Source organism: Chaetodon trifascialis, chromosome 15, assembly GCF_039877785.1.
Source record: "Chaetodon trifascialis isolate fChaTrf1 chromosome 15, fChaTrf1.hap1, whole genome shotgun sequence".
NCBI lineage: Eukaryota > Metazoa > Chordata > Actinopteri > Chaetodontiformes > Chaetodontidae > Chaetodon > Chaetodon trifascialis.
The window spans coordinates 9,280,909-9,298,692 of NC_092070.1; the positions used below are offsets into that span (position 1 = coordinate 9,280,909).

The following is a 17,784-nucleotide window of genomic DNA, read 5'->3' on the forward strand; positions in this document are numbered from 1 at the left end:
TAAACACACTGCAGCAGCATTTTCAGCCTGAAGATCAGAGCTAAAAAACAGGTCAAATAATAAACTCTCTTCTCACCTCCATGAAGTCTTTCCTCTGGATGGAAGAGTGCAGAGCTGCTGGTAAAGACTGGCCACACATCTGATCCCAGTTCTGCAGAGGAAAGAAGTGTCCAGCTTCAAACTAATCATACAAAACAACGTATTCGGTCTGATTCTTTAACTTAAAACTGCAGTAGGTAACTTGTATAAAAGTAATTTTTTGTCATATTTGCTAAAACTGTCCCTATGCCCAGACAGAAGTACATGAAACATGTAATCTTTGAAAAAATACTGCTCCTACTGCGATTTGCAAGAATCCACGGAGCCCGACACAAAACAACCTATCAGAGCCAGAGGAGCATCTGAGGGAGAGTCTGGCATCTGTCAATCACTACTCACACACGCTGCGAACCGCCCCCTCCCTCTGCTCACGCTGCCGGCTGCCACCCAGTCAAACAGCTACTACAACAACAACAACAAAGCTATGGTGGAGCATCAGCCACCCACACAGGAGAAACTGCCCACACCGCCGCATATACGGCTAAGACAACAAATAACCAGAAAGCTAATATGGTGATTGTAACAGTGACACTCCACAGCCGGTACAGTATGTTAGTGACTGATGTAGTGACTGAGTTAGCTTGTTTCCGATGCTATGGCTAACGTTACTGTGTGTCACGCTGCAGGGGGGAGGGGCTTGTCTCTTCGCCATCTTACCTACTGTAGCTTTACACAACTTCACACATACAATACTAAAAAGGTCATGATCAGCCTTCTCTGGTACAGCAGCACTGTAATGAGGACAGAAGAGTGAGAGAAACGAGGCTTATGAGACCATGTTTTCTTCAGAACTCCTACCTTCTTGTCGGTGAGTTTCTTGCCAGGGTTTGTCTCCTCTGGATGATAGAACCAGTTGACCCTGACCACCATGTTGCTGCCCCATGACTCCCACATGCTCTGGATGCGGCCGATGAAGGGCAGGTTGGGCCGGCCGGCGGACAGGAACACGGCGCAGTCACCGATGCGGATCATCTCTCGACCTCGCACGATGGCCTTATAGAAGAGCTTCTTAGCCTTGCCCTTCATACCGCGTCTCTGGAGGGGGGTTAGAAGAGGACACGCTGGTCATGAAGTGAAATTGAAGGATATTTGGAAGAACACAGTCAGTGTTTCTCACAATTTGACCTTCAATCTTTCAACTTCTGAGGGTTTTTTTCCTCACCTGAGTGGGTTTCCCAAACCACTTCCAGAGCTGTCTGGCTGGAAGGAAAGCAGAAATTTTGGGCCTGTTCTCCACACTGGGAAGCCTCTGACGTTTAGCCAGCTCCTTGGTTGTGGGGAGGTGGACCCCCTCTCTCCGCTTTGGTCTCCCCACCTTCCCCTCCCCTCCACTGGGCTTTGGCTTTGGTGGACGACCCCTCTGCCCGGAGCCCTTCCCAGTGGCCGGTTTAGCAGGTTTAGCGGGAGCAGAAGCAGCAGGAGCGGGAGAGGTTGAAGGGGAGGGAGATTCTGAGGGAGGAGACAGCTCCTCTTCCTCCACTTTTACCTCAGCCTCCTTCTTCACCTCCTCTTCTTCTTCTTCTTCTTCACGTTTCATTTCTTCTTTCAGTTTATCCTGCACTGGAGGCGGGGAGACGGGGCCTGGTGGAGGCGTGGGGGTCCTCTCTTCATCTGAGCTGCAGGAGGAGTCATCAGTGGATGAAGAGGATGATGAAGAGGATGATGATGAAGAAGATGAGGAGGAACCAGAGCAGGAGGAAGAGGAGGAAGAGCAGCTTGAGGTGCATTTCTTCTTTTTCTTCAGCTTTCCTTTCTGCCCCTCTTCCTCGGACTCTGAGCTGCTGCTGCTCTGAGATTCTTCTTTCATCTTTCTCTCCTCTCTTTTCTCCATCTCCTTTCTCTCCTCTCTTTTCTCCATCTCCTTTCTCTCCTCTTTTTTACCTTTCTCCTCTCGAGTGTCCGTCTCCTGTCCTCTACCAGCACTTCCACGAATCTCCGCTCCCTTCTCCTTCACCATCATCTGTGCTTTGTAGGTAGAGTCTTTCTCTGTCGGGCCAGTCTCTCTATCTGGAGCTCTGGGTTTAGCCTTCAGTGGTTTCTGATTGGCTGTGGCTGTGGCGATGGGGGTGTGATCTCGTCTGACGCCCCGACCCTCTAGCAACATCAGAGCCTTGGTCTTCTTGGTCTTGGGGGAGGTGACGCCTTCGTGGTCAAGCTTCACGAGGGGCTCTGCAGACAGGGGCTTGCGCCTCACCACTGAGCCCACGTCACTTTGCCCCGAGCTGAGCTTAGGTTTGGAGATGGGGCTGGGTCTGGAGCTGGAGGGGAGCTGGTCGGACGGCATCTTCAGTTTGGGTCTAGGGGCAGATGATGATGACAACGAAGACACTGATGATGACGGTCTGGGGGTCACTGAAGACCCAGGTTTGCCTGTCGACATCCTGGAGATGGGGCTGGGTGTGAGTCCGGAGCTGAGGCTGGGTCTGCTGTGATGGTCTGAGGAGGATTTGGTTTTGGGTGTGGAAGCGGAAGTGGGCCTGGGCGTGGACGGAGCAGTTGGCTTAGGTGCAGTAGATGATGTTGCCATACTGGGCCTGGACATTGGTCTGTTGGTGGTGGGACTGACACTGCTGCTGCTGTCTCTGTCTCTGTGCTGGTTGTTGTACGAGCTGAGGTTGGGCTCGCTGTACAGATCCACGGTCAGGACCTTCCCGTAGGTGGAGGGGTAGAGGGAGGGGGGGAGAGCGCGGGCTGGTTTAGGAGCAGGAGGCTGGGCTGAGCTGGCCTTCCTGGGCACCGGGCTGGGGAGGGTGGGGCTACTTGCGGGTGATGTGGTGGAGCTCTTGCGACCTGGTTTTCCCTGGGTTACCATTGTTGGCCGGGATGCCGGCCTGGGCTTCTCCTGAGCTGCCTTCTGGACAGAGGACAGCCTGTCCTGTGACGGCTTGGCTGGAGCCTGGGGTTTTTCAACAGGCTGGGTGGAGGAAGATGGAGGATCAGCTTTCTCCCGGCCATCTGAGTTCACAGAGGTCTCTGAAAAAACACCAAAAGAAGAACAGGAAAAAAAACCTTTAACAAGTCTGCTTCACTGTAAATGGGTTTCCACTGGACATGCTGACGTTTTCATTGTGTGGCTTCATGATTTTTGTGGTCTGCAGCCTCATGTGCTGAGAGCAGCAGACAAATGAGCAAAGAAACAATTTTGAGATGAAAACATCGCCTTTAAGAACTGCTTACCCAGGAGAAACAATGCCAGCATCAGCAAATCAGACAACATGCCATATAATACAGCCAGAGTAATAGACTGTGAGCTCTACAGAACAACAAAGCTGTTTGAGCACATTCATTTAACTGACATCAGAGATGACAGCCGTGGTCAAACACGAGATGTTTGATGAAAGATCTGTCTGAGCTTTGAGCTATTTTTGTTGGTTCTGCTGTTTTAAAAAGACTCATCAAAAGACGAACGTGACAAAAGCATTTTGGATTTTAGTCCATAATGGTCTCTATGATAAATATGTTAAAATAGGGACACAAACAAACTGCATGCTACTCTTATTATTATTATTACTCCTAATAATCGCCATAAATGACACTCGAAACACACTGCACTTTGAGTGTGAGGTCCATCTCTTCTTTATGGGACACATTTGGCTCCAGTGCTTGAGGAGATGTCCTCTACTGGTTCCATGGAATGAAAAGGCAGCAGGTCTCAAATAACGGCAAAAGTGATGGCAGTACTTAATGTACAGCGCACAAGTTTTATTTTAAGCACCCCCTTCATTATTCTTACCCCTCATGTGAAACATTACATTTTCTTTCTTTCATAATGCCAGTTTGACACTTTTGGTCGATCATTTCTGTGTTTCTACCGACCATTTCACTGACACGTTAGAGTCGAGCAGAATTAGACTCAGAGGATGTAATCTATTAGTAAGATAAGCAGCGGGTTGGCAATAACAATTAGTGGGTAATGATGATACTGAACTCAAGCTTCCAGTCCCAACGGATCGACAAAAGACAATGGACGGGAGCTTTTATTGTTCCTGGGGAAGCAGTTCGATTGGCTCACCTGGTTTGGGTTTGGGTTTGCGTCCAGGTTTCCCTTTGATCTTAGGAGCCGTCTCCTCCGGCTTTGTTGCCACCTCTTTGCCCTCTTTGCTGCATTTGCGGACTCGCCTCCTGGAGCAGCTGGCCACGAGCAGGGCAGGCGACGGCTCAGCGCCTGGACAGAGAGCCACGGTTAACCTGAAGAACCTGCGTCTCACGCTTTCATCACGACTGTCTGCTACCTGCAGCGTTTCAACCTCTCAACTCATCCAAGACGATCAGCTATTTTGGACAGCACTGTGAGTTCTTGAGTGTGTACGCCTTGCAGTGTTCCCTCCCTCATAAACCATCAACAAGTTGGAAGCACCTCGCTTGCAAAAGGAAAAATATTGATACCAGCTTCTGATGTGCAGAAATCAACAAAAGCGCCCACAGAGGAAAAGACTGTAATGTTATGAGGTGTTTTGAGCTCTGTGCTAGGTAAATATTTTCATTTTTCTAAGCAATGTGCTTCACGGTGTCGGAAGCTCCGTTCTCCTCACTCTTTTTGATGTGGACACTCGTGGAGCCCAGACCAAGCTGTAGGAACAACTATATACATACATACATGCATGGCATAAAAGTGCTCTTTGAGGAGAGAACTCGCGGTGACAAGCAGGAAAATATTTGACTGTGATGTTGCTGCTGTTGTGTGTGTGTGTGTGTGTGTGTGTGTGTGTGTGTGTGTGTGTGTGTGTGTGTGTGTGTGTGTGTGTATGCTCACAGTGGATCTTGTAGTCTGGCGGCAGCAGTCTGATGTGGGAGAGGGGGATGCGGCCTGTGTCACCATCGTCAAACTCCACGGTGATAAGATCATCATTCTCGTCAATATCTGAAGTTCCTTTTAGGAAAAAAAAGATCCACGTGTAAGCAGCATTTACAGTTTAAAAACACTGGTCTGTTTAACTGTGATTGTTCATTGCAGTAAAGCTCACTGCACTGAATTGAACTCAGACCAGTTATGTAGCCATCACCATCCGGCTCTTCAAAGTAATGAACTCTGCTGCACTGCACACTGAAGGCTCTGTTAAGATCTTTTACATTTGTTTGTGCTGCCAGCTACAATTAAATTGCCCATGTAAGTGGATTATGAATCAAATCATGTAAGTGGTGGGTGTGTGTGTTCGCGTGCTGTCGCTGTACCATTGACAACAGTGCCGGGGTAGAGGCAGCGGTACTGCTGGCTCCAGTAGGCAGCGATGCGGGTGCCCTCTGGGAGGTAGCGCACAGAGGGAGGCTTCACGTCGATGATCTGCACACACAGAACCAAGAACTTTCATATGTCAACACAACAAAGCATCACACCTTTTATATAATTTCACAGGACGGGTCTTCGCACATGCATTTCACATCTCATGAATCTTCAGAAATGGAGAAATCAGGAGCGCTGAGGCATCCATAAACACACAGAAGCCATGTGTGAATCAGTTTACTCACAGCCTCCTGCAGCAGTTGTTCCAAGCAGTAGATGTGCGGTCGGTTCCCTCTCTCCCCCTCCACCACCACGCTGTATCTGCAGGGGGGAAATGTGGGAAAAGGCTGAGTGAGACAGCACTCCGTCTTCTATCTCAACTCTTATCTGCTTTCATGTGTAGTAGGTCAGGGGAATTGGTTGTCTTTTGCTAACTAACGCTATCAGACTTTGGCTCAGACTATCATGTTGTCCAGAGCGGAGCACGCCAATCCCCTCTGGAATATTAATCCCGTCTGAACGTGGCTTTACTGTTTGTTTTCTTTTACTTAAACCACTCTGGATTTCAGTGTCAGTGAGATGATCAAAATGAGATGGAAATGTAGCCTTTTACGTTCTCATGTTTGTGCGAATGCAAGTTAGTGCATGTTTGAAGGAACAGTTACGCTAAGAGTTAGATGGGAAGATCAATACCACGCTCATGTTTGTTGAGTAAATATGAAGTTAGAGCCAGCAAATCTCACTAATTATTAACATCAAATCTCCCTTGTTTAATCAGTGGTAAAGCAACAATTGAGTCAGGCTAGCTGTTTCCACCTGCTTCCAGTCTTTATGCTAAGCTAAGATAACCGGCCGCTGGCTTTAGCTTTATATTGAGGGTACAAACATGAGAGTGGTATCAATCTCCTTGTTTGACTCTCAGCAAGAAAGCGAATAATATTGTTGTATTTCCCAACATGACAGACAGAGTGTCCCCGCCTGCATGTGTGCAACGTGCAGGGACCAGTTCAAATCCTTGTCTCTGTGTTGTGCATCTGTAAAATCAGCCAAGCTTTGTAACAGGTCACTGTGGTTTGGACATGCAGATGCTGCCTAGCAGTGTTTTCTCTGGTGGTTCTCTTCCAGCCGTGTGCAGCTGAATCAGGTGCTTCTCAAATCAAGGACAACAAACATTAGAGGGGAAGAAAACTGGGGCACACTGATTGATTTGCAGCTTTTAGTAGTGCAAACAGATGTGTGTGTGTTTCCACTATAAAAAGCTGCAAATCAGTGTGCTCCGGTCTTTTTCACCCTCTGAAGTTAAGTTCTGCCCTGCGCGTACTCACATGTCAGGGGAGTGTACAGTGTTGACGTGTCCTGCATACAGCAGTTGGTCGTCCATCGGGATCAAAACTCTGAGTCCGTCCACCAGAGAATCCTTATCCAACACACACTGCACTGGAGCTGAACACAACAACACATGCAGTCAATAAGCATGTGATTATTTACAGTGTAAGCCACATCTGGCAGCAGCAGCAGCAGCTGTAGTAGACGGCGTCTCTGCGTACTGACCAGGTGTGGAGGACCTCTCCGATATGCTGTTGCTGCGCGGCGGGAGGAGCTCGTCTTCGCTGAAGCTGCTGTCCTGGTTGGGCTCGAAGTCTTCGTCTGCTGCCATGCTCTCCATCAGCCGGCTCACCGCTCCTCTGGAAGGCTGCAGGAACAAACACAAGGGCTTTGATTTCACAGGGCTAATTATCCATCCGGATATGTATTAGTTTATATTCCAAAAACCCAGATGCTGATGATGAAATGATGCCGGTGCTTGAGGTTAATTTGTGGCAGCCCACCAAACTACCAGGCTGACACACCACAAATTAAGTTTTCAACGTGAAACGGCAACATATTACAACACTTATGCTGTTGAATACACAATCTTCTGTGCTGTTCCACCACCACAAAGAGCTCTGCACACACACTTTAGCTGCCTTTCGTGTTTCCAAAACAAACTCGAGTTTTGGGCTGGTGGCAGATGGAGAGCAATGCAACACTTTGGCAGAATTCACACGATACAAGAGGTTTACTTTTTTTTCTCTCGCTAACAGAACAAAAAAGTGTTACTTGCAACAGAAGCTATCGGTTCAATTCTTGAGACTTGTTCGTGTGTTTGTGCAACACAGCCAGCCAGAGAGTAAAGTGGGTGTGTGTGAGTGTGCGTGCACATTTGCGCCTAATGATGACAATGTTCATGTTTTGTCCTTGCCAGGATAATTAAGTTCACGTCCATAATGACTTTGCAGCTGATCCATCATCCCACTGACCTCTCTGGCCTTGGTCTTGGCTTTGGGTTGGCTCTTGCCTGACGGGCTGAGGCTCAGAGGCGTGGGGCTGTCTGTGATTGGACCGCACAGGGTGGACGGGCTCACGGGCAGAGGAGAGTCCTTCAGCTTCTTTTTCTGGGTTTCAAAAGTCACAACACACAGAGTTAAAAACATGTATATGAATGACAGCACTGAGGATCTACTGGACAGATTTATATCTTTACACAAACACACACACATACACACACACAGACACACACACACTGATGGTGGGATGCTGCCAGGCTGCCTGCAGTTGTCCTTTCTTGTCAGCAACATGACACAGACAGCAGGGGAGTGCTGCAGTGACTGAAGTACTGGGAAACCCTGCTGGCACTCTGACACACACACACACACACACTTAAGACACATTCACACACAGAGGTATCAAGGGAGACAAAAAGGGTGTGGGGGAACCAGAGTTTGAGAGAGGAGAACAGGAGTGAAACAGTGACAGAAAGGGAAGATAAGCAAAGAGAGGAGGGGGAGGAGGCAGGAGTCTCTGTTTTTCAGACCCGTCTCAGTTGGTGCATAAAGACTTGATGAATTATTGACGTACTTTCACCACATCTTTCCCCTCTCTGCTGGGTGGTGCAGGTTTGGGTCTGGAGGCCGGCTTCGGGGTGAGAGGTGGAGCTGAGCTGGAGGAGGAGCTCTGATTGGCAGAGGCAGGGGCTGGCACGGTCGTCTGACTGGCTGAGGTGGTGGCATCGTGGAGGAAAATCCTCTCGCTGCGCCGCCGGGTCCATCCCTCATCCTCGCTGAAGCCTCCAACCCCAGAGCTGGTGGAGAGGTCGAAGCTGAACCGCCGTGGTGACCGCGGCGAGGGACGCGGTTTGGGAAGGGGCTTGCGTTTGACTGGCAGCGCCTCGTCTCGCTTGGTGGGGCTGGTCTGGTCGATGCGGCGGTTTGCCGGGGGCAACAGGGGGAGCTCTGGGGCGGAGCGTTTGCCGTGCAGCAGCGAAGGGAACTTCCTCAGCCGCAAGTCCGAGCCAGAGTCGGACCACTCGCACTCTGATGACCCTGATGGAGGAGAGGAGAGGGTCACATGACGTCAAAACTCTTCTCTATAGAGAGAAAAAGTTCACTCCTCCCATTAACATGCAGTCAGTAATAAACTCAGGTGTTACATTCTCTGAAATCAATAACCCTGTGAATAGGACTATTGATCATCTTGAAACTAATACATAATTCAGGACTGAATCATTACATGCAGCCTGATGTGACAATTAGAAATGAATTGATATTTAACTGGATCAATAAAACAATCCTGGAAAAACACTCTGGCGGTGAACCTGCTCAACCACAAAAAATTACAATTATACTGCGGAATGTTGTCAAGGGAACCTGTGAAGTGAGTGAAAGCGGGACAGTTTGTGCAGAGGACACGTTTGTCTCTGTCACAAGCCTGATCGCTGCTTTTCTTTTTGTCGCTAATTTCCACAAAATCCACATTCATTCAGTCTATTTGAGCAGACATGACGCTCGGTCACACACAGGTCATTTGTATCTGTCGTGCTGTTACCCAGAGTGCTTTGCCGGCTGCGATGTTTGCCATCATGGAGAAGGCTTAACGGGGTGGAGCTGACGGGCAGAGCGCTGGCCGCAAACCTGGCCAGCAGACCCAGCCCGCTCTCCTCACAGCCGCCGTCATCATCCGAATCGGATTCGTCCTCGTTTTCGTTGTCATCCTCAGAGGTTTCTGTTTCAGAGACAAGATTTTCAGCTCAGAGATGAATGTGGCTGTGGTGCAGGTCAGGGCCAAAGGTCAAATCACTTCCTACTGCTTCTACTGACAAACACTGCACCACAGAGATGATGAATTCACCAAAGAAATCAAGATCAAGATGTGACTTTTCTAAGAGAAGAAAAACTGACTGACGCCCTGTGTGAAAGGATGCAGCAGCCTGAGCCTCACATTAACACACTGTCTACACAAACACACACACTGTCCCGCGTCTTAACATGTAGGCTGTTCAGAGACAACAGTGCAGAGAAACAGACCGTCCTAACCACAGCAGCCTTCCTTCACACTTGAATGCTGTGCAAGCAAGATCCAGAAGGGAACAATTGGGATTTACCACATACATTCATGTGAGCCTCACACTCTCACAGACACACACAGACACACACACAGCTGCTGAAAGCATGTGAGCTGAAACTCTTTTTTTAAATTAAAAACAATTGAGAAAATGTGACAAAGAGAAAAGTGAAAAAATGCACTTCTTCCTCCAAACACACACACAAACACACGCCGTAGCATACTGCTAGTTAGCAGCGTGTTGCTGGTGGTTAGCAGTTAGGTCCCAGGCAACAGACGAGCAAGAGGAACATCTCCTCAGGGGGTTAGAGAGTTAACGTCAAAGGTGGATGCACAGTACAAGGTCTCTTCAAAACATACCATCATTCTGTTTTAGTCTGACTGACTTAAAGTGGAAATTGTGACTCATAAAATGAGCTCCAATGTGATTTTTTTATTAAACACCAGGCTGAAAAGCAGCGTTTTGCTGCCGTCTGTGGTTGAAAGTTTCAAGGTGCCTGTAAGTACACCTAGCAGTGATGTCATGGCATACTGGAGTACACCCTCACATCACTGCATCGAGGTAAGAAATGAAACCAACGGCAAAAACAAGACTTTCAGAGGGTATGAAGTTGCTCTTTAAGCAAAAAAAATGCTTGATCTGATTTATGGGGTTTATTTGAATTAATTAACCAACTATTTTCAAGTTGCCAAATCTGGTGCTTTTGTTATACTGTGAATCCACTATGTGTTAACTGTAGAAGGCAGACAATACAACAGGCAGGCACTGAGAGGACAGCCCTGTGAGGCCCCTTGGTATAACGTTTGCATGAGGTTTGAGAAATCATGGTTACATCCTCTGTCCCACGAGAGCATCAAGTCTTCCTTTAAACTCTGACAAGCCATCAGGAGACATGACACTGGGATGAGTGGGGGTAACCACAGCTCTCATTTATGAGCTTTAATTTGTGAATAAAAATATAAAAACCAAAAGAAAAAGTTAATGTTCTGTGTATGTGGTTCAATTTCAGCAAAGCCCATGTTAGCGGTCAATGAAGAATAGAGGGAGGGGCACTTCCTACTTACAGAGCAGGTGACAGGGGTGTGGCCTCAGGCAGGGCGGGGCAGAGTGGCGGCGAGAGCGCAGCCTAACCATAGCGTAGCCTGGCCTTAGCACAGTCAAGCTCAAGCAAAGCTAGGTAGCGTAGGCTCAAGGCTGCGCTAGTCCTTGCCAAGCTTCTGTAATGTCGCAGCAGCAGCGGCACAAGCACATGGAACAGGCTGAGAGACACTCAAAGCATCATGGGTAGGATGGGGGGGTGGGACAAAGGTGAGGAGGGAAAGTTGAGAAGACAGAGCAAGGTGTCTGAGAGAGCAACACAAAGGGAAAAGGGTTATTTGAAGGTTTAGTAGACACAGAGGAGGAGCTCTATTGTCCAAATATCCCCAACATCTAATATGATTGGTGCCATCGAGAAGTTTAGAATGAGCAGCAATGCATTCGATTCCCCCACATCATCAAAAACTAGACGACATCATCAATAAACACTTAGTCTGATGGAAATGAATTATTCTAAAAAATGAGAAAAAGAGCCAACTACCATGACACTCCTCTTCATGACAACTTAAACTGACCAGGAAGTAAACATATTATCTGTCCTATCAGATTCAGCTCTGCGCGCTCTGAACTTCTGAATCTCTACCTTTAATGTTTCTGTCTCCCAAATGTAAGCCTTAAGCTTGAGCAATTTTCCAACATTTGCCAGGAGAGCTGAAGGGATATTTGACGAACAGAGCAGTCTAAAGGATGTGTGCGGTGCAGTGGCAGCTGGACAGACTGACAGAGACAGACAGACAGATGAAGCAGACACAAGGACCACAGCGCTTTGCTTTCTGTGCCGATCAAATCAACACCTTTAATAAAGCTTATAGGTACCAAACTGCAATACAACTTTATGAAAAAATCTCACAAATCACACAATTTTTCAATGTACAAATGCTACAAAAAACGGTTTGCAATCCAGGCAATAAAAAAAACACCATAGAAAAAGGTAAACGCTTTAAAAAAAAAAAAAGGCAACTTAGCAGAGAAGCCAGCAGGCGAGAGAGGTAGAAGGATGGTTTCGCTAAAGCGCAGCCTGAAAACAGCTGCATGAGCGAAACGCAAACAAAGACACAAGCTGTGGCGAGGCTCAAAGACACATTCTCTGTCTGACTCAACAGCGAGGGGCTGTAAGATTCGGTCAGTAACCTTGGTCGAAGGAGTCGTCGGAGGAGCTGAGGCCCGCTTCCTCCAGCAGCAGGGATAAGTGCTTGTGTTTCTTCTTCTGAGACTTCTGACTGGACAGCAGGGATGTCGGCGATGATGCGGTCCGCCTCTTCCTGGTCAGGCTGCCGTGGGAACGTGTCCCTGAGAGAGGGGGCCAGCCCCCTCGAGAAGAATTGTGCTCCTCTGAATCTGAGTCTGGTGAGGGGAAAGTGCGGTTAATGACTGACGAAACAAAGAGCCAGACAGCATGAAGACGCGTGCTCGGCCTCAACATCACAGTCTGAGGGCCCTGCGACCGTTACTCAAGCTAAACCTGACAAAAACATTAGTTTTTAACAAATGTAACTCAAATGGGAGGAAATAGCACATTTGTTGGGGATTATTTACAAAATAAACTACAGTGTGTGTGTGTTCTTGGTAATGAAGGATCATGTCACCCAGGGCAACAGTGTGGACAACAATGGAGCTCTAGGCTTTATCAGGCTTTGGACACACACACACACACACACACACACACACACACACACACACACACACACACACACACGGTCTTGACAGGGTTTTGTTGACAATATGAAAAACACAGTTTGACAAAATATTTGTAACTCCAGGTCCACTTTTCCATAAGTGGATTAAGATTATTAAGATTATTTTGTCAATCTACCATTATCAGAATTGTCTCTTAAATGCGTCACCTGCACCTCAGTATGAAAAATGAAAAATGTGAAAACATTTTTTGGACTTATGTAGATCTTCTTTGGCAACATGACACGTATAAATGGGTTGTCTCGTCTTCAGGTACTCACTGTTCGAACAGCTGCTGAGCTCTGACCTCACAGGAGAGAACAGAGCAGTCTTCTTCTGACCTTTCACATTCCGGACGGTCTCTGAAGCCTTGGCAGCCATCTTGTGCTTCCCTCCTTTGGTGGATGAGTGTATGCCACGCTCCTTCATCCGACTTTCTGCTGACTTGCCCTTCGCCTTGTCTAATTTGGAGCTGGAGGCGAGTTTGCGAGACGCGCCGAGAGAGCCGAGCTGAGAGAGTGAAAGCGCTCTGTCGAGGTCTGATGCCAGCTGCTCCTGCTCGCACACGTGGCCACGCTTCGCCTTCAACACCTGACAACACCACAAAATCACCTAATGAGTAATCAGAGCAATAGCGAAACACTGCAGCCAAAACCAAAACACTCAGAGTGAAGCAGCCTACCTCCAGAGTATGACTGGTGGACGGCTCCTGGTCGTTCCAGCTCTTCTTCTTCTTTTTCTTCTTTTTCATCTTCACTCCTCCACTTCCTGCCTCCATCTCCTCCTCTCTTGACATTCGGAACCTCTTCCTCTGCCCATCCCCAGCTTCAGAGTCCTCAGAGTATTGCACAGACCTACCCACCCTGAGACAATATTTGCTCTGTATGTGTCACATAGAAAACCAAAAACCAAAAAACATTGGTAAAAACCTGAGAGCTCACTCACTTTCCAGGCCTGCTGTCCAGTTTGGGAGGTGTAGTCAAGCATTTCCTCTTCCTAGGTCGTCCTCTGCCCCGCCTGGTGAGACTGCGCCTCTCATCTTCCTGCTGCTGCCGCTCACTGACATATGCATAATTTGAGTTATAGGTGTGGGTTTGTCAGGGGGAGAGATGTGGGGGCTTTGTTTAGCAGGTGTGTATCGGTGTGTAGTAACAGCTGTGGTTGTATGTGGAGCTAACACTCACCGCTTGTCTCGGCGTCTCTGCAGCTTGCTCAGATCTCTCTGCTTCTCCTTGTACATCTTCTGCAGCTCAGCCAGGCGAACACGGTACTCCACTTCCACTGCGTCCAACATTTCCACAGACATTTTACTGTACAGCTGCAGGGAAGAGAGAAAAGTGTCAAGGCGTTTCACAAACCGACATATTCTCATCTCTGGGTGATGGTCACATTTGTCTTACCGGCTCCTCCTTCCTCTGCCTCCAGCTGTACTTCTTGTCAGGGTCCAGCGTTCTGGGCAGATCAATGTGGGACTGTTTCTCAATGGCCTCCAACAAAATCTGTCTGCTTGCTTCCAGAAGACAGTCCAGACCCTCCAATGTCAGATCTGGACGGGAAGCAGAGGATATTGAAACATGATTGGTCCATTAGTATTAGACTTCATTCTTTTCTTTTTATATTTCAACATTTCATTCTCCTACCTTTTCCCACCCCCCACTCTGTCATATCTGCTCACCTTGCTCCAGGCTGATGTGCTCCATCTCCTGCTGGGCCATTTGGCTGAGCAAAGCCATCCCCTCCAGTGCCACCATCTCCAGAGCACCAGCACTGCTGCAGTCTGCACCCACAGGGGGGGTTTTGATCTGCCGGATGAGTGTCGGTGCAGGCGGGCTGCTGGGGCGGGCCTGGGCCATCTCACTGGCTGTCAGCAGAGCGAGCATCCCTGCCATGGGGTCCTCGGGGCCGATGACTAGCGGAAGCGGTAAGTTGGAGGAGGGAGGAGGACAAGGCAGACTTTCAGTGACACTTTCTTCTTGACTGGGGGTGAGGGAGCTGATTGGAGCGTCCGGCTGCCCTTGTTCACACACAGCGCTGGAGCTTTGCTCTAGTGACACACACATCTGAATGGATTCCTGGCTGTCTGAATCTGCAGTGATGCATGATGGATATCGTTCTGGATCTCTGACAACCTCTGGCTTAGGCTCAGCTTCTGTAAGCTGAGCAGGCAGGGGGTATGCTGCCTGACAGGAGTAAGATGATGCCTCCATTTTGATTTGCCCCCCTTCCTTCTCTTCCTCCGTGACTTCTTCAAGTCTTTCAGCTTGTTGCGGTGGAGGGCTGGGGACATACAGAGGTAGTGGTTGAGGCTTCGGCTTTGAGGCTTCCACAGGACCCTCTCTGTTCTGGCTGGCTTGCGCAGGGCTGCAGCTCCGGCGAAGAGGACCCAGAGGTTCTGGTGTCATGTCAAGCTGAGGCTGTTCCACACCGGGTTCCTGCTTGAGAAAAGATCCCGTCTTCGATGGCTCTAGTCTCTGTGGTTTGATGTCGGAGTCCAGCAGCCTTGAATGCAGGTGGGCTGAAGGCAAAGGAGCAGCAGAGGCAGGAGAGCGGGAGAGGTGGGGTGGGACGACTTCTGTGTTTGCCCCTGTGGGTGCTGGGATGTGATAAGGGGCGTAAGGTGAGCCAAATGGGGCAGTGATAGACTGGTATGGGTAACCTGGAGGGAGATCTGTCGTAACAATAACGCAAAAATACAGAAATTAGAGTCACTACAGTCACAGTGCACAGGTCAATAATTTAGCAACGTGACAGACAGCTGATGACCGAATGTTCAGTTGAGATTCCTCCAGACTCACCTGAGTAGATGCCCTGAAAAGATGCAGAGACTGTCTTCTGTCCCCCTCTTGGCTCCCTCCGTCCCACCTCCCCCTCCTCGGCTGCCTCCTGTTTTGGCCGCCGTGGCGAGGGCGGGGGTGGAGAGGGCGAGCGGGGAGAAGGCGAGTGAGGCAGGGCTGTCGGTGTGTGAGACAGCACTCTCTGCCCACCATCCTCTGACTTGAGGGTGGTCACTGGTGAGGGGAGCGTAGGCAGGGGGATGAGGGAGGAGGTAGACGGGGTTGGTGAGCGAGAGGGAGGAGGAGGTTTGCGGGGGTGCAGGATGGGTGAGGGAGACGGGGAAGATATGGAGGAAGGGCGAGGTTTGGGGTCGGCACTCCGCTTGTCTGCTTTGTCTTCCATGTCTGGCCGGTGCTCGCTGGCCTTTAAACGTTCCTGAAACACACCAGAGGAGACGGCTTTGAACGTGTGCTGTGACACACGATCGTATTTGTCTGTGGTTGGATTGTTTAGACTGTTTTCTTCTGCAGCTGCAGGATGTGTTGTGTAAGCGGCTGTTTACTGAATGTGTTCTACAACTTTGCTTTGTCATGAAAATGTGTCAAGGGTGTGTATCATCTCAGGGCTGCATGTACCTTCATACTGTATTCATATTCTACATTTTTCTTATTATTTTCTATTTTTTTATTATATAGCCAGGATAGATGTGTTTGTTGCTGATCTGATGTGTGTTTATAAGGACACCAATATTATACACATGAACGTCTCATGCAGCTGCAGGACCGCTGTGCTTTATGTCCACTTACGACTAGCTGCGCATTCCTCTGCAGCTCCAGGACCTGCGCTGTGTGCTGCTGGATCATGAGTAGCTCCTGTTGCCGGAGCATCTGCTGCTGGGAGAGGAGCTGGAGCTGGGCTGCGTGCTGCAGCGAGCTGCCTGTACCGTACACCCCCGACCACACCGGGGCTCCACGCTCCAGCACGTCACTTCCTGCAGAGCGATGGAGGAAGGTACGAGGAAGACAGACGACTTAAAAATCCATTTAAACTGAATGCTGTTGCAAACTATTTCAACTAGCCCCTTACTTTTAGCTTTTTTAGTATTTCAACAGTTTACCATTAATCTCTGAATCTACTTTTAGCTAACTGTCCGGACTGATCTGCTCACTTGCAAACTAGTTCTCTGCATCATGCACCCATACTTTACATTTCTCATGTACATGCGCACACACATACAGAGAGAGTGGCTTCCATACCGTAGTGTGGCAGGTGTTCAGTGGGGATGACTATTAGCTGTCCAGACTGTGGGTCCCTGGCAAACTGGTAGGGAGGGGGTATGGAGCCTGGCAGAGAGGGTGGGTAGCCTGGCTGGAGGGTCTGGTGAAGTGAGGAAGGACCCAGGCCTGAATGTAAGGGGAGGGGAACAAATTGGTGAAAAAGGAAAGGAAAAATGTGAAAAATGTTAGACTGAGGATGAGCGAAGAGAGGAAAAAACATTCTCAGCCAAGTTAAGACTAACATTTAGTCATTCTTCACCTGGTATTTACACACATATTGAAATTACATGAGCACGCACTCAGTTTAGCTGCGTTGGACAGATTTTGTTTTTCTGCCCTCTGTGTCTAGACAGAGCTGGCCCTTGGGGAGCTCTGTGTACACATGTGGTGCCTGTTTCCATATTTCGAGATGTGTGTACACTCATAAGTATGTGAGTATGTGAATGTGTGTATCTTGATGCTATTTGTTCAGGACGTTGGAGGAGCAGGAATGTCCTGCGAAGACCAGGAATGTCTGAGGAACTTGGCCCCTGGAGGCTGCTGTGGGAGGAGCCACTCTACAGACAGACAACCCCTCCCTCTTCTGCTACACCAACCAGAAGAGGCTACACAGGTGCATTTAGAATTCTGCAAGCATGTCATTGGTAGGTGTTGAACTGATTTTGACTCTTTAGTCTTTAGCACCATGTTGGATAACTCATAGAAAATCACATCGAAAATAGAAAAGCATCAAAACGACACAAATGAGTTGAAGTTAAAACTTTTTTTTTTTAAATCAAAATGGGTGCCGATTAATTTTCTCATTACTACTAACTGCATCATCATTTCAGCTCTAAAGTACATCTAAATCACTTTCATCCTGACATAAGTTGCAAAATTCTTGAAATCACAACATACATGCTCGACTTCAGCTGTAATATAAAAAGGAGTTACAAAGAATGTTAAGAATTTTGGGGTTCATCTAAACATGTGCTTATAGCAGTTAGGGTCACATGTATGTCCACATACTGTACGGTGAGCTGGAGAGCCAGACTGGGGGGGCTCCAGGCCGGGGCATCCACGGGTGAGAGGTCAGAGTTGAGGGGTCGGGAGGCCATCGCCCCGCCCCGGCCAGGGCAGCCCCGCCTGTCACCATAAGGTTGGGGGTCATGAGGCTGGGTGTCATCATACTAGGCGTCAGGCCGCTGGACAGCGGGGCGGGGTGCATCTGGGTAAACTCAGCCAGCTCCTTGGACTCTCTGGAAGGAAACAAGACCCAG

The 17,784-nt window shown here is 48.7% G+C and overlaps 1 protein-coding gene across 1 annotated transcript in view; it reads right to left on the bottom strand.

The window, feature by feature from the left end:
• Window positions 1-17,784, bottom strand: part of tnrc18 (trinucleotide repeat containing 18) — a 44,389-nt gene that overhangs the window by 3,731 nt on the left and 22,874 nt on the right. The window contains exons 7-29 of the mRNA XM_070981561.1: window positions 17,534-17,763; window positions 16,505-16,651; window positions 16,055-16,239; window positions 15,269-15,683; window positions 14,149-15,141; window positions 13,874-14,019; window positions 13,658-13,791; window positions 13,419-13,532; window positions 13,156-13,336; window positions 12,755-13,064; window positions 11,931-12,143; window positions 9,185-9,361; window positions 8,219-8,682; window positions 7,621-7,755; window positions 6,872-7,013; window positions 6,646-6,763; window positions 5,566-5,641; window positions 5,272-5,380; window positions 4,853-4,969; window positions 4,112-4,264; window positions 1,262-3,072; window positions 898-1,134; window positions 77-151 (exon numbers count right to left, since the gene is read on the bottom strand). Coding sequence (XP_070837662.1) covers window positions 77-151; window positions 898-1,134; window positions 1,262-3,072; window positions 4,112-4,264; window positions 4,853-4,969; window positions 5,272-5,380; window positions 5,566-5,641; window positions 6,646-6,763; window positions 6,872-7,013; window positions 7,621-7,755; window positions 8,219-8,682; window positions 9,185-9,361; window positions 11,931-12,143; window positions 12,755-13,064; window positions 13,156-13,336; window positions 13,419-13,532; window positions 13,658-13,791; window positions 13,874-14,019; window positions 14,149-15,141; window positions 15,269-15,683; window positions 16,055-16,239; window positions 16,505-16,651; window positions 17,534-17,763 — 6,682 coding nt within the window. The remainder of the gene's footprint in view (window positions 1-76; window positions 152-897; window positions 1,135-1,261; window positions 3,073-4,111; window positions 4,265-4,852; window positions 4,970-5,271; window positions 5,381-5,565; window positions 5,642-6,645; window positions 6,764-6,871; window positions 7,014-7,620; window positions 7,756-8,218; window positions 8,683-9,184; window positions 9,362-11,930; window positions 12,144-12,754; window positions 13,065-13,155; window positions 13,337-13,418; window positions 13,533-13,657; window positions 13,792-13,873; window positions 14,020-14,148; window positions 15,142-15,268; window positions 15,684-16,054; window positions 16,240-16,504; window positions 16,652-17,533; window positions 17,764-17,784) is intronic.